The following is a 14,196-nucleotide window of genomic DNA, read 5'->3' on the forward strand; positions in this document are numbered from 1 at the left end:
ACTCAGACTGGCGGGAACTGAAAGAATTGGAGTCGACACGGATACAGTGTTAGTGTGAAAAACACATACCCAGTTCTTCCCGTAGCAATCTGTCAATATTTTGCTTAAGGTAGAGTACCGGTACCTCTAGTTTATTCTCCAGTACCATCGGTGTCACACTCCAGTCCCATAAGGATGAGGTCAGGATCAGGTGCTTACGAAACTTCATCGAAGTTAGTATGAGTTGAATTTGAGTCTGAGTTGTTTGAACTTAAGGGGAAACACCAGTACCGTTGGGCTTTTCACTGGTTCCATCAGTGTCGCATACCAGTCCCATAAGGATGAGGTCAATGTCTAGCCACAGATCGGGTCCGGGCACTTATGGGACTGCATCGAAGTTAGCATGAGTTGAACTTTGAGTTGAGTCCAAGTTGTTGGAACTTATGGAAAAACACCAGTACCATCGGTGTCGCGCTCTGTTGCCATGAGGATGAGGCCGATGTCGAGCCACTTCTCAAGATCGAGACTGGGTGTGTACGGGACTTCTTCGAGCACCGGTACCATTGGTTTTATCACTGGTGTGACACTGGAGGCAGGCAATACTGCTGGTGTCGATATATGTGGTGTTGCTGAGATTGGCGCCGGAGTCGGTAGCAATATCAATTAGTCTTTGCTAAAAAAGTTCAAGGAAACGAAGACACTGGAGTCGATGTCGCTGGATCCTGCGGTGTAGAGACTTCGGCCCCACACATCTGGTGCAGGGAAGTCCAAAAACAGGGTCAACTTCCAGGATGGCAAAGTCCATTGCTGAAGAAAAATAAAGATCCTTTTCCTCTTTTTTATTTAAACATCAACAAAATTGAAGATGGCGCAGGAGCTTCAAAAGAATGAAAGAAGCTCGAACACAGCGTCGCTTGAAGAAACTCTGTCAGCAGCCTGACATGGAGGGGAAACAGCAGCCCAGCAAAATTGAAGTCGGAGGCTGAAATGAATAAGTAGTCCCGCCGAGTCAAACTTGAAGATGAGCTAAGTAAACTAAATTTGAAAGAGTGCTTTTTTTTTTTTTTTTTTTTTAACAAGAAAGCAACTCCAAAGAAAAAAAGGGAAAAACCGACTAAAAGTTAGAAAGCCGCAAGAGCAGGAAGGCAAGAAAAAGTTTAATGACCGTTAAACTGAGTCTTCTTAGCTTTGCGGAAACAAAAAAACTGAGGAGACGTGCACCCTGCTTCGGGCGGGAAGGCACTCGCACATGCGTGGTGCAGGCTATCATGAACTTTCTAAAGTTTTAAAGTGGCGATGCACTTTTGAAATGTCTGTACCAGGGCTCAGTTGGTGACGTCACCCTATGGAAGAATATGTTGCTTGCTTGTCCTGGGATAATAATTTTATGGCAGTGTTTTGCATTAATTATAGACGTCGGATGTTTTTTTGACAGACACCTTTATATAAGGAGTTACAGTAATTGAGCTTGGAAATAATAAGGGAGTGAATTAGAATATTGAGAGACTGGGGGTCATGAATGTTTGCTAAGAATCTGATTATTCTGAGCTTGAAAAAACAGTTCTTAACAACCGCACTAATCTGAAGGCGATAGGACAGTTTACTGTCGATCATTACCCCAAGGATTTTAACTGAACTAACAGAGTTTATCGGTGTGCCATTGATAGCATTAGGAGATGTTAAGCAAATATTTTCTTTCCATGGAAAGAGAAGACAGTTGCTTTTGGAGGTAATTAACGAGAGCATATTAATACAGAGCCATTGGCTGATCTTATCATGGCATAAAGTAAGTAAAGGGGCCAGGTTGATATTGAAGAGTAGAGGGGAGAGTATTGATCCTTGTGGAATACCAAAGTTATTTTGGAAAACCGTTAATGTGTTATTGAAGGATACAATGGCGGTACGATTTGAAAAATAATTGAAGATGGGGAAAATCATTCACACAGAAATAATTTAAGAGCTCGTAGACTGCCTGAAGTGGACCAAGTTGACGATGTGGGTGCCCTCAAGGTGCAAATTTGCCACAAGATTTTGCCTGTGGCTAATCCAGAGGAGCACCTTCCTGAGATAGATTTCAAGAGTGCATAGAGTGCTACCCTGTGAAGGAAAGAATGAACATAAGATTTGCCGCTGCTGAGTCAGACCAGTGGTCCATCGTGCCCAGCAGCCCGCTCACGCGGCGGCCCTTAGGTCAGAGACCAGGGCCCTATTTGAGTCTAGCCTGACCTGCATTATGTTCTGTTCCAGCATGAACTTATCCAATCTTTTCTTGAATCCCTGAAGGGTGCTTTCCCCTATAACAGCCTCTGGAAGAGCGTTCCAGATTTCAACCACTCTCTGGGTGAAGAAGAACTTTCTTACATTTGTACGGAATCTATTCCCTTTTAACTTTAGCGAGTGCCCTGTCGTTCTTCACCTTGAGAGGGTGAACAATCTCTCTAAGACAATTCCTTTCAATATCTTGAATGTTTCGATCATGTCCCCTCTCAGTCTCCTCTTTTCAAGGAAGACGAGGCCCAGTTTCTATAGCCTCTCATTGTATGGCAACTCCTCTAGTCCCTTAACCATTTTTGTCGCTCTTCTCTGGACCCTTTTGAGTAGTACTATGTCCTTTTTCATGTACGGCGACCAATATTGGACGCAGTATTCCAGGTGGGGGCATACCATGGCCTGGTACAACGGCATGATAACCTTTTCAGATCTGTTTGTGATCCCCTTCTTAATCATTCCTAGCATTCTGTTTGCCCTTTTCGCTGCTGCCGCACATTACGCGGACGGTTTCATTGACTTGTCTACAAGTACTCCCAAGTCTCTTTCTTGGGGGCTCTCTCCGAGTATAGCACCAGACATCCTGTATTCATGCATATGATTTTTGTTACCAACATGCATCACCTTACACATATCCACGTTGAACTTCATTTGCCATTTTGTGGCCCATTCCTCAAGTGTGTTTATGTCTCGTTAAGAACATAAGAACATAAGCAATGCCTCCACTGGGTCAGACCTGAGGTCCATCATGCCCAGCAGTCCGATCAAGCGGTGGCCCAACAGGTCCAGGACCTGTGCAATAATCCTCTATCTATATCCCTGTATCCCTTTTTCCAGCAGGAAATTGTCCAATCCCTTCTTGAACCCCAGTACCGTACTCTGCCCTATTATGCCCTCTGGAAGTGCATTCCAGGTGTCCACCACCCATTGGGTAAAGAAAACCTTCCTAGCATTCGTTCTGAATCTGAATCGTTGTAGGTCTTCGCAATCCTTCGGCATCCTCACTACTCTGAATAACTTTGTATCGTATGCAAATTTAATCACCTCACTCATCGTGCCAATTTCTAGGTCATTTATAAATATGTTAAGGAGCACAGGCCCAAGCACCAAACCCTGCGGCATTCCAATCGTGACGCTTTTCCAGTCCGAGTATTGTCCATTTACCCCCACTCTCTGTTTCCTATCTGCCAACCAGTTTTTAATCCACGTGAGTATATCACCCTCGATTCCATGGCTCACAATTTTTTTGAAGTAGATGTTCATGTGGGACCTTGTCGAACGCCTTCTGAAAATCTAGATGTACGATGTCGACTCGGTCACCCTTATCTATCTGCCTATTTACTCCCTCGAAGAAGTACAGTAAGTTTGTCAAGCAAGATGTTCCGTTGCTGAAACTGTGCTGGCTGGTCCTCATCAGTTTGTGTCCATCAAGGTGATCGATGATGCAGTTCTTTATCAGTGCCACTACCATCTTTCCCGGTACCAAAGTCAGACTCACCAGTCTGTAGTTTCCCGGATCTCCCCTCAAACCTTTCTTGAAGATCGGCGTAACATTTGCCACTTTCCAGTCTTCCGGAATCTTTCCTGATTTGATCAACAGATTGGCTATTAGTTGAAGCAGTTCAGCTATAACCCATTTCAGTTCCTTGATTACCCTCAGGTGGATGCCATCCAATCCCTGGGATTTATCAATTTTAAGCCTATCAATCTGTCTGCATACCTCTTCTAAACTGACATCAACCCTGTCAGTTTTCCGTCTTCATTTCCTGTGCATAGCCTGTTGGCTTCTGGTATATTGGATATATCCTCTTCAGTAAATACAGATGCAAAAAATGTGTTCAGTTTGTCGGCGATGACTTTGTCCTCCTTTAGTACTCCCTTTATTCCATAGTCATCTAAAGGCTCCACTGCTTCCTTCGCAGGTCATTTCCCCTTAATATATAATAATAATAACTTTATTTTTCTATACCGCCATAATCTTATGACTTCAAGGCGGTTCACAATGAAGAAAAGCTGTACAAACAGCGAATTACAGGGTAAGGTAGATAAGAGTACATTGGACTGTCAATGAGAGTACAAGGTGAGATACAGGGTCAGTGAATTACAAGAATCACATTAAGTAGCACTATACAATCAGCGAATTGCAGAGCGGATGTGGGTAAGAGAACATTGCGCGGTCAGAGAATTACAAAGTGCAAGAAGGATTAGAAGAAAAAATATACATTGGGTTGTTGGTGATATTACTTGTTTCCATATTATATTAACATGATCGGGCACCAGCGGGGAGTTGGGTAAAAATTGAGGAGGGGACGGTATGGTTGTCAAAGAGTAACCAGTTCCTATTGAGGTGAAGAAGGAAATTTGGGTGAGGTGAGTGTCTCTAATTGTAGGGGGAAAAGTCTGTCTAGGGTAGGAATTTCTTGAACAAGGTGGTTTTTAATTATTTCTGAAAAACACTGTAGTTCTGTCTAGCGGCCTCAGTGAAGTAGCCTAACCAAGTTTGCAGTCTACCAACTTGGAATTTGAAAGTTCTATCTAGAAAGGTTCGATATCTGCAGCCTGAGATTTTCGGGTAAGTAAAGAGGTTGCGACCTGGTGGAGGAGTAGAATTCAAAATGGGGTAGCAGGTAGTTGCGGGCCATTCCCCAGATTAGTTTGTAGCAAAAGAATGGCTTAAAATTTTTTGCCTCCTTGGCTATTTTTTCATCGTAGTCCCTTTTGGCCCCTCTTACCACCTTATGGCACTTGCTTTGATGTTGTTTGTGCTTTTTCCAATATTCATCCGTTTTTGTCCTTTTCCATTCCTTAAACGAAGTCTTCTTGTCTCTGATCGCTTCCTTCACTGCTACAGTGAGCCACGATTTTACAGCAAATTCTAATTCCAGGATAAGGACTTGAAATAACATAAATGTTATAAAAGGTTCTATGTACTGAATCACTGCCTTTTATGATACTTCAACCTCCTAATCTAATATATTACTTGGGAGAGTATTTGAAAAGTTGGGTCAGTGTTGAACAGCTTGAGCAGGATGTTATTTATGTTATATTAATATTTATATGTTGATCACATTGGTTTGTGAAAGAAATTTTCTTGAATGATGAATATTTCATTATCCATAGGAACCCTTTTTTAAATTAAATTACTATATTTTGGGTTGGATAGATTTTGAAGTAATCCGTCTTACGTATTATAGTTGAAAAGAAGAGCATGACTTATCCTCAGGCAATCACCAAGTCTAAATCTCCAAGGCCTTGCACCAACTTCTTGAAGTCTTCTCCAAAAAGAAGCTTACCCTAAAAAGGGAGCTTAATAAGATGCTGCTTCAAGGCAGCATCCACTGCCCAATCTCTCAGCCACAACTGCCTGACTGCAATTGACTGGGCTATTTGTCTGATCAAATCAAATAATGCATTTGCCAAATAAGCCTGATAAGGCTCCCTTATCAGGCAAAGCATCTGCCGCTCACTGCACCCAGGCCAAACACACTCTACACTCTAGCCACATAAGAACTATGGATAGATGCCTGAAGGAATAAACCCAAAATCTCAAAGGAAAGCCTGAGCACAGATTCCAATTTCCTATCCTGGAGGTCCTTCAGAGCTATTCTGCCCTCTACTGTAAGGATTCTTGGTGACCACCGCCACCAGAAAATGTATCTTAGGTAGTTTCAATTTTTCTAGCTTCTCAGGAAAGATGGGGTATAAACGACTCATAGCTCTGGCCACCTTAAGCCTTGCATCTGAAGTATCCCACTGTGTAGAAATTTGCTCATAGCAACATAACATAGTAACATAGTAAATGACGGCAGATAAAGACCTGAATGGTCTATCCAGTCTGCCCAACCATACATGCTGCATAAATTAATTTAATTTAAATGGTCCTTTTTCTTAGATATTCTGGGCCAGAGACCCAGAGCCCTGCCCAGTAGTGTGCTTAGGTTCTATCTACTGGAGTCTCCGTCAAAGCTCACTCCAGCAAATCTTAACTATCCCAGTCATCAAAGCCCTCCCCAGCCCATCCTCAACTGAATGTCCATATACGGGACACAGAATATGCAAGCCTGCCCAGTACTGGCCTTAGTTCCTTCAATGTATACCCATTATTTTCTGATCAGAGATCCTCTGTGTTCATCCCATGCTTGTTTGAATTCTGTCACTGTTTTCTTCTCCATCACCTCCCTTGGGAGCGCATTCCACACATCAACCATCCTTTCTGTAAAGAAGAATTTCCTAACATTACTTTTAAGTCTACAACCACTTAACCTCAAATTATGCCCTCTGGTTTACCATTTTCCTTTCTCTGGAATAGATTTTGTTCTACATTAATACCTTTTGAACGTTTGAATGATATCTCCCCTATCCCTCCTTTCCTCTAGGGCAAGGGTCTCCAAAGTCCCTCCTTGAGGGCCGAATCCAGTCAGGTTTTCGGGATTTCCCTAATGAATATGCATTGAAAGCAGTTCATGCACATAGATTTCATGTATATTCATTGGGGAAATCCCAAAAACCTGACTGGATTCGGCCCTTGAGGAGGGACTTTGGAGACCCCTGCTCTAGGGTGCACATATTCAGGGCTTCCAGTCTCTCATCATACGTCTTCTGGCGCAAACCTCCTATCATTTTCGTCGCCTTCCTCTAGACCGCTTCAAGTCTTCTTATATCCTTTGACAGATATGGTCTCCAAAATTGAACACAATACTCCAAGTGGGCCTCACCATTGTCCTGTACAGGGGCAACAACACCTTCTTTCTTCTACTGATCACACCTCTCTCTATACAGCCTAGCATCCTTCTGGCAACAGCCACCACCTTGTCACACTGTTTCTTTGCCTTTAGATCTTCAGACACTATTGCTCCAAGGCCCCTCTCCTCATCCGTGCATATCAGCCTCTCACCTCCCAGCACATATGGCTCCTTCTGATTGTATGTGAAAGACTTAAGGTTGAAAAGGTGATGGCGAAAGCTAGAAGGATGTTAGGTTGCATAGGGAGAGGTATGGCCAGTAGGAAAAAGGAAGTATTGATGCCCCTGTATAAGACTTTTCATGAGACCTCTTTTAGAATATTGTGTACAATTCTGGAGGTCGCACCTTCAAACAGATACAAAAAGGATGGAGTCAGTCCAGAGGAAGACTACTAAAATGGTATGTGGTCTTCATCATAAGGCGTATGGGGACAGACTTAAAGATCTCAATCTGTATACTTTGGAGGAAAGGCGGGAGAGGGGAGATATGATAGAGACACTTAAACACCTCCGTAATGTAAATGCGCATGAGTCGAGTCTCTTTCGTTTGAAAAAGGAAACTCTACAATGAGAGGGCATAGGATGAAGTTAAGAGGTAATAGGCTCCGGAGTAATCTAAGGAAATACTTTTTTACAGAAAGGTAGATGCATGGAACAGTCTCCCAGAAGAGGCGGTAGAGACAGAGATTGTCTGAATTCAAAAGGGCCTGGGATAGGGATGTGGGATCTCTCGGAGAGAGAAAGAGATAATGGTTACTACGGAAGGGAAGACTAGATGGGCTATTTGGCTTTTATCTTCCATCATGTTTCTAATCCCAAATGCATTACTCTGCACTTCTTTGCATTGAATTTTAGTTGCCAGATATTAGACCATTCCTCTTAACATTTGCAGATCTTTTTTCATGTTTTCCACTCCCTCCTAGGTGTCTACTCTGTTACAAATCTTAGTATCATCTGCAAAAAGGCAAACTTTTCCTTCTAACCCTTTGGCAATGTCGCTCACAAACATATTGAACTTGACCGGCTCCAGCACCAAACTCTGAGGGACTCCACTACTCACCTTTCCTTCCTCTGAGTGACTTCCATTAACCACCACCCTCTGGCATCTGTCTGTCAACCAGTTTCTAATCCAATTCACCACTTTGGGTCCTAACTTCAGCCTGTCAAGTTTGTTCAAGAGCCTTCTATGAGGCACCGTGTCAAAGGCTTTACTGAAATCTAAGTAAATTACATCTAGCATATGTCCTTGATCCAATGCTTTGGTCATCCAATCAAAAAATTAAATCAGATTCATTTGGCATGATTTACCTTTAGTAAAAACATGTTGCCTCGGTAAAACCATAGCTTCATGCACTGGAAAGAAGTGTGGGGGTTTCTTGATTCTAGCCATCATTAGATTGGCCACAGATACAGCTGGATGAGAGGGAACTGAACATTCCAGACCTCAAACATCTATAGTAATAAACAGGGCCGCCATCAGAAATTTCTGGGCCCCTTACTGAGCAATCCTATTGGGCCCCCCACGCACCCCTTCCCTCCCCCCAACGCCCTCCCTTCTTCCATGGGTCGAATACACACATACTTTAATGCTAATGCTCCACCTAAGCAAGTCCCTTAAAATCTTCTCACGTCCATTGGGTGATTTGGCATAGAGGAGATATTCATAAAAAGAACGTCCGTCAAGATCTTTACTCATAGACTGTGCCATTTGCTTTAAATCATCTTCCATCATTAATCCAAATTGCACAATTCTTTCTCTGTCTTTGTCCTGAATGACATCTGGCCACATTGCTGGATCCTTACAGTCAACAAATTTATGAGCAGGCGCGGAGAACGCATTTTTAAACAAATGTAGTTTATCCTTGTACTCCTTATGTAATTTTAATCATCTATGGATATGTTTGTATGTTTATTGTTCAAATGGTTTTATTTAGTTCCCCAAATTTATTTTTGTTATATGCATTGAAAATATTTGATATTGCGTTTAAATCAAAATCTCAATAAACTTGAAACGAGTGCCCGTGAGATTGTGGGAGGGTTAAATACTCAAAACTTAGAAGAATAACAATTTACTTAAAGTTTTTGCTACACCAGCTTTCTGGTATCTTTACATACAGTGGCGTACGTAGCATATGTAACACCCGGGGCCCATCATTTTTTGGCACCCCCCCCCCATCTGTAAGAAAAACATGATTTTTAGTAACAAACCACACGTCACACATGAGTACCTAGGAAAAGGCAGCATCTTACATATTGCAGTGAGCAGTACATCAATACACCCATTGTAAAACTAAACGAGCCAGACCAGCACAGATCAATCCTACACTGTCAATCCTAACAGAAAACCATGTCTTTCAAACACACAGAACACAGAAAACACCTTCGCCTAGTATGGAATATGTCATCACAAACTAACCCCTCACTCTTTTACAAAACTGTAGTGTGGATTTTAGCCACGGTGGTAACAGCCCTGACGCTCATAGAATTCTGAGCATCAAAGCTGCTACCACCACGACTGGTGCTAAAAAACGCTCCACAGTTTTGTAAAAGGGGTGATAAAATAGAAATACACAGCTTCAACGCTCTAGCTCAGAGGTGCCCAAACCTTTTGAGCTTGTGAGCTACTTTAAAATGACCAAGTCAAAATGATCTACCAACAATAAAATTAAAAACATAAAGCACACTATATGCTGAGAAAATGTTAATTATCATTCCTATTCTGGGTTTTTTTCAAAGAGGTCAAGGCAGATGATTCTATGCATTGTCACCTCAGTAACAACCATACAAAAATAGACAAATATACCCTCCATCCTTTTTATTAAACCACAATAGCAGTTTTTAGCGCAGGGAGCTGCGCTGAATGCCCAGCGCTGCTCTTGACGCTCATAGGCTCCCTGCGCTAAAAACCACTATTGCGGTTTATTAAAAGGGGACCATATTGTAAAATATAGACAGCAGATATAAATTTAGAACTGTGCATAGTAAGTGAAGGGAAGTTTTCATCTCTGGGAATTTACCCAGTTAACTATTAAGTTATTTGGGCAAATTCCTTTGAAAACTGTGGTAATACTGCCTCCACTTTGCTAAATTTAAAATAAAATCATTTTTCCTACCTTGTCTGGTGATTTCATGAGTCTCTGGTTGCACTTTCTTCTTCTGACTGTGCATCCAATCTTTCTTCCCTTCTTTCAGCCTGTATGCTTCCTCACCTCCACACCTCATTCCCTCCCCCAACTTTTTCTTCCTCTCTTCATGCCCCCTTTCTTTTTTTTCTGTTTCTCTTCTTTCCTTCTGTTTCCCTGCCTGCCCCCTTTCTTTCTTTCTCCCTGTCGTTCCCCAAGCCACTGCCACTGCCATCGGGGAACAGGACCCACCAATGGATAACAAGCCCCAAAGCCGACGCCGACGCATGCTCTCCCTGCTTTGGGCCGATCAGTCTTCCTCTCCCCGACGTCAATTCTGCCGTCGGAGAGGAAGTTCCGTCCAGACAGACAGCGATTGCCTGGCCCGAACTTCCTCTCCGACTGCAGAATTGACGTCGGGGAGAGGAAGACTGATCGGCCCGATAGATCGCCAAGACAAAGTGAGTCCTGGGTGATCGACTCACTTTGCCTTGGCGAGCTACTGGCGCCCCTGCCTTAGAACACTGCCTAGGACCCTGGGGGAGCCCGGGCCCCCTGTCAGCTCCGGGCCCCTGAATTCAGGACTGGTAGTACTGCCCTGATGGCGGCCCTGGTAATAAAGGAGGGAAGCTCCACCCTGTGAAACATCCTCACTGCAAAGGGATCATCTGTCATCTAAAGGCAATTCACTCTCCTCTGAAGCTTCAGGCATAGGAGATGACTGATAAATCCCCTTCCAAGTCTGGGAACAAAGTGGGAGAGACTGTGTATGTGTCTTTGAAGAGTGCCTGTAAACCTATCTACTGCGGAGGAGGACGAGGAGGACAGGACCCAGTCAACAAATATGCTTGGTGCATCAGCAAAATAAGTTCTGAAGTAAAGGGTACCTGCACAGCTGGCTGTGAAGAATCCAAGCTCAGTATCTCCCCTCTCATCTCTCCTTATACTCCTCTCTGGGAACTCTGTTCCATCGGGTAAGTCTCTCTTATCTGTACCTTTCTCTACTGCCAACTGTGGCTCCTTTACTTCTGAGAGCCTGCCAAAATTTGTTTGTGATTTTTTTTTTTTTTGGGGGGGGGAGGGAGAAGTCTGTGGCAGCAGGGAGAAGAGGGTGAAGAGGGACTTGGAGCCACCACGTATACCCCAGAACACACCAGTTGAAGTCCAACATCCCAGGCTCTACTGAACCAACAGGAACAGGAGCCAAACACCTCAGCTATAACAGAAGCAGATGGGAAGTTGTCTACTGCCTGGTGGAAATAAAGAATATTGACTAATCAGACTGCAGGTTGTCCTATATAATACAGTTCCGTTTGTGTTCTCTATTTCCACCTGCTGGTAGATGGACATAATGAAACAAAAAAAAAGTCACCAAACTTCCACATTGAAGAGAAAAAGAGTGCAAACAAAAACTGTGGAAACGATGAACTTGATTCCAAGTTCTTTATAAAATTGATTTGTACATTAAGTGTGGTAGTATATCATCTCAAATAATACACAGAAAGAGATTGTGGAGGTGACCCAACACGGTCCATGTTTCGGTCGGAAAGACCTTCCTCTGGGGTCCAAAGTGATGAAAACCACCAAATCTATGATGCTGTGGAGCAAACGAATTCCTGTGCTCCAGCGGTTGCTGTGCCAGACACAGAACCGCTCACGTAGTAAGTCAAAGGATACTTATTCAGAAGTCGGTACCACATAATTATTTTATGTACACAGGAACTCGTTTGCTCCACATCATCATAGATTGGTGGTTTTCATCACTCTGGACTCCAGAGGAAGGTCTTTCCGACCGAAACACGGACCATGTCGGATCCCCACCACAATCTCTTTCTGTGTATTATTTGAGATGACATTTTACTGCACCTAATGTACAAATCAATTTTATCAAGATCATCGTTTCCACAATTTTTGTTTTTGTGGTAGATGGACATAACCCTTCAGTTTCTGGATCCATCTGTTCTGAAAGGAAATATTATTTTATTACTAATCAAGAGTTATTAATAATGAGGTCTTATTGCTTAAAATTGAACTTGTGGTAAAATAGTACTAGTTAACATAAAATAACATGGCTTTGATGGTAGCTCATGTTGATAACTATGTGCCTAAGTCACTTTAGGACCCATACCAATGGTACTGTTTTATTTATAAGTTATCTATGTATAACTGTGTGAAAGATCTCACTGGAATCCAAGTACACCAAATCTAGTGCTCTCCCTGATCCAACTCTTTAGTCATCCAGTCATACAAACAAACAAATCGTGTATAATAAACTAGCATTGTACATTCAACATACGCTCAGTGAATGGCCCTCAACTTCCTTTGTTTTGAGTTATACATACTCACAAAAGCAGAATTAACAGTATCTACAAATCTCTCATTATCCATGGACAACAATTCTGCTGCATGCCCAGAAGATGTGGACCATACTAAGGAACTGCACGTGTCTGAAAGCTGTTGACAAAAACATAGGAGGGTCAGCAAACACTACAGGAGATTGCACAGGAAAGATAAATAAAAATATGTAGGAAAACAGCAGAGAAAGCAAGCATGAGAGAGAGAGCTAATAAACATCTGCACAGGAGCTTGTTTATTCTTTCCAAAAATATTAGGACTAGGGGACAGGTAATGAATCTGAAAACAAACCGAAGAAAATATTTCTTCACTCAACATATAATTAAACTCAGGAATTTGTTGCCAGAGAATATAGTGAAAAGAGATTATGTCCTTACCTTGATAATATCTTTTCCAGTAGATAGGCAAGTCATTCTAGACATGTGGGCCATCTGCAGAAGGAATCCACTCCGGATTATTTTCAGTGTCCCTCTTCTACTTCACTGGGAGCTCTACTGCCACCTGTAGTTAGTACCCAAGCACAAAGAGCTCCATTGACAGTAAATGAAATAGGAATACCAATGGAAACATTCTCAAGTTCTGCTCCAATATACTAACCTTAAACTATAAAATTTAAAACAACTAACAAAAGCATCAGACACCCCTGTATGCCATTTGAACATATATACAACATTCTTCAAGGCCCAAAGGGCTAATTGGCACCCAAGAATCAAACTTGGAGAAGCATAAACAGAATGAGATAGTAGGCAAGCACAGGAAGGACAGAGCGGGAGTCTAAAATAACTCACCAATCTACTGGAAAAGATATTATCAAAGTAAGGATATAAACTCTTTTTCGAGTCCAATAGGTGAGTCATTCTAGACATGTAGGATATACAAAAGCAGTCCCCAAAAAGCTAGGGCAGGCTGACTGTGCCGGCCTGCAAAACCGAGGACCTAAGAGCAGAGTCCTCTCTTGCTGCCACATCCACTCTGTAAACTAAAGCTTGAATTTATAGACCATGTCATCTTTATAAGAAAAAAGCTCAACTCGGTTTACAGTATGAAATGTTGGGAAGAGATAGTAAAGAGGAAAAATTTACAGTTTGGTGAATAACCAAGTTTTTAAATGTTTAAGGAAGATTTGAAGAGAGCCTAATTCCCTCAGGCAATTTTTTTTTTTTCTGAAAATGTCATTTATGGTATTGTAATCTAGTTCTAATTTTAGAATTGTAATTCTGTCTTGTGTTTACAATTATGTATGTTCATTTTTATAGAAACCGCTTTGTTTAAAGATGGCATATAAATTTTTAAAATAAATAAATAAAAAATTTGGCAAATGTGTGCAGAGTGGACCAAGTCACTGCCCTACAAATATCCTCAGGAGAGACCACTCTGGCCTCGGCCCACGAAGAAACCATACCCCTCGTGGAATGTGCCTTAACAGAAATGGGAGATTTTTTATTGGAAAGAATATAGGCTGACAAAATGGCCTTACAGATCCATCTGGAAATCGTGGCCTTGGAAACGATGGTTAGAGAGACTAAACTCGTCAGTGACCTCACGATAGTGCAGCAGAACTCTGCAAAAGTCCAAATTTCTCAAAATGTTGTTTTGCTTCTTTGAACCCATAGGTTGAAAAACAGGCAAACACATTTCCTGATTACCATGGAATGTGATACCATTTTCGTCAGAAAGGAAAAAACCTTGCATAAGGAAATCCCAGTCTCCAAGATTCTCAGGAAGGGCTC

At 42.2% G+C, this 14,196-nt stretch overlaps 1 protein-coding gene across 4 annotated transcripts in view; it reads right to left on the minus strand.

Moving 5' to 3' along the window:
* Positions 1–14,196, minus strand: part of COQ6 (coenzyme Q6, monooxygenase) — a 318,766-nt gene that overhangs the window by 78,036 nt on the left and 226,534 nt on the right. For 3 of the 4 annotated variants that reach the window (XM_033951988.1, XM_033951986.1, XM_033951985.1), the window contains one exon: positions 12,458–12,565. The exons of the other annotated variant lie outside the window; for it this stretch is intronic. In XM_033951988.1, the coding sequence (XP_033807879.1) occupies positions 12,458–12,565 (108 nt within the window). The remainder of the gene's footprint in view (positions 1–12,457; positions 12,566–14,196) is intronic. 4 annotated transcript variants of the gene reach the window in all.

The sequence above is a fragment of the Geotrypetes seraphini genome, chromosome 7, assembly GCF_902459505.1.
Source record: "Geotrypetes seraphini chromosome 7, aGeoSer1.1, whole genome shotgun sequence".
NCBI lineage: Eukaryota > Metazoa > Chordata > Amphibia > Gymnophiona > Dermophiidae > Geotrypetes > Geotrypetes seraphini.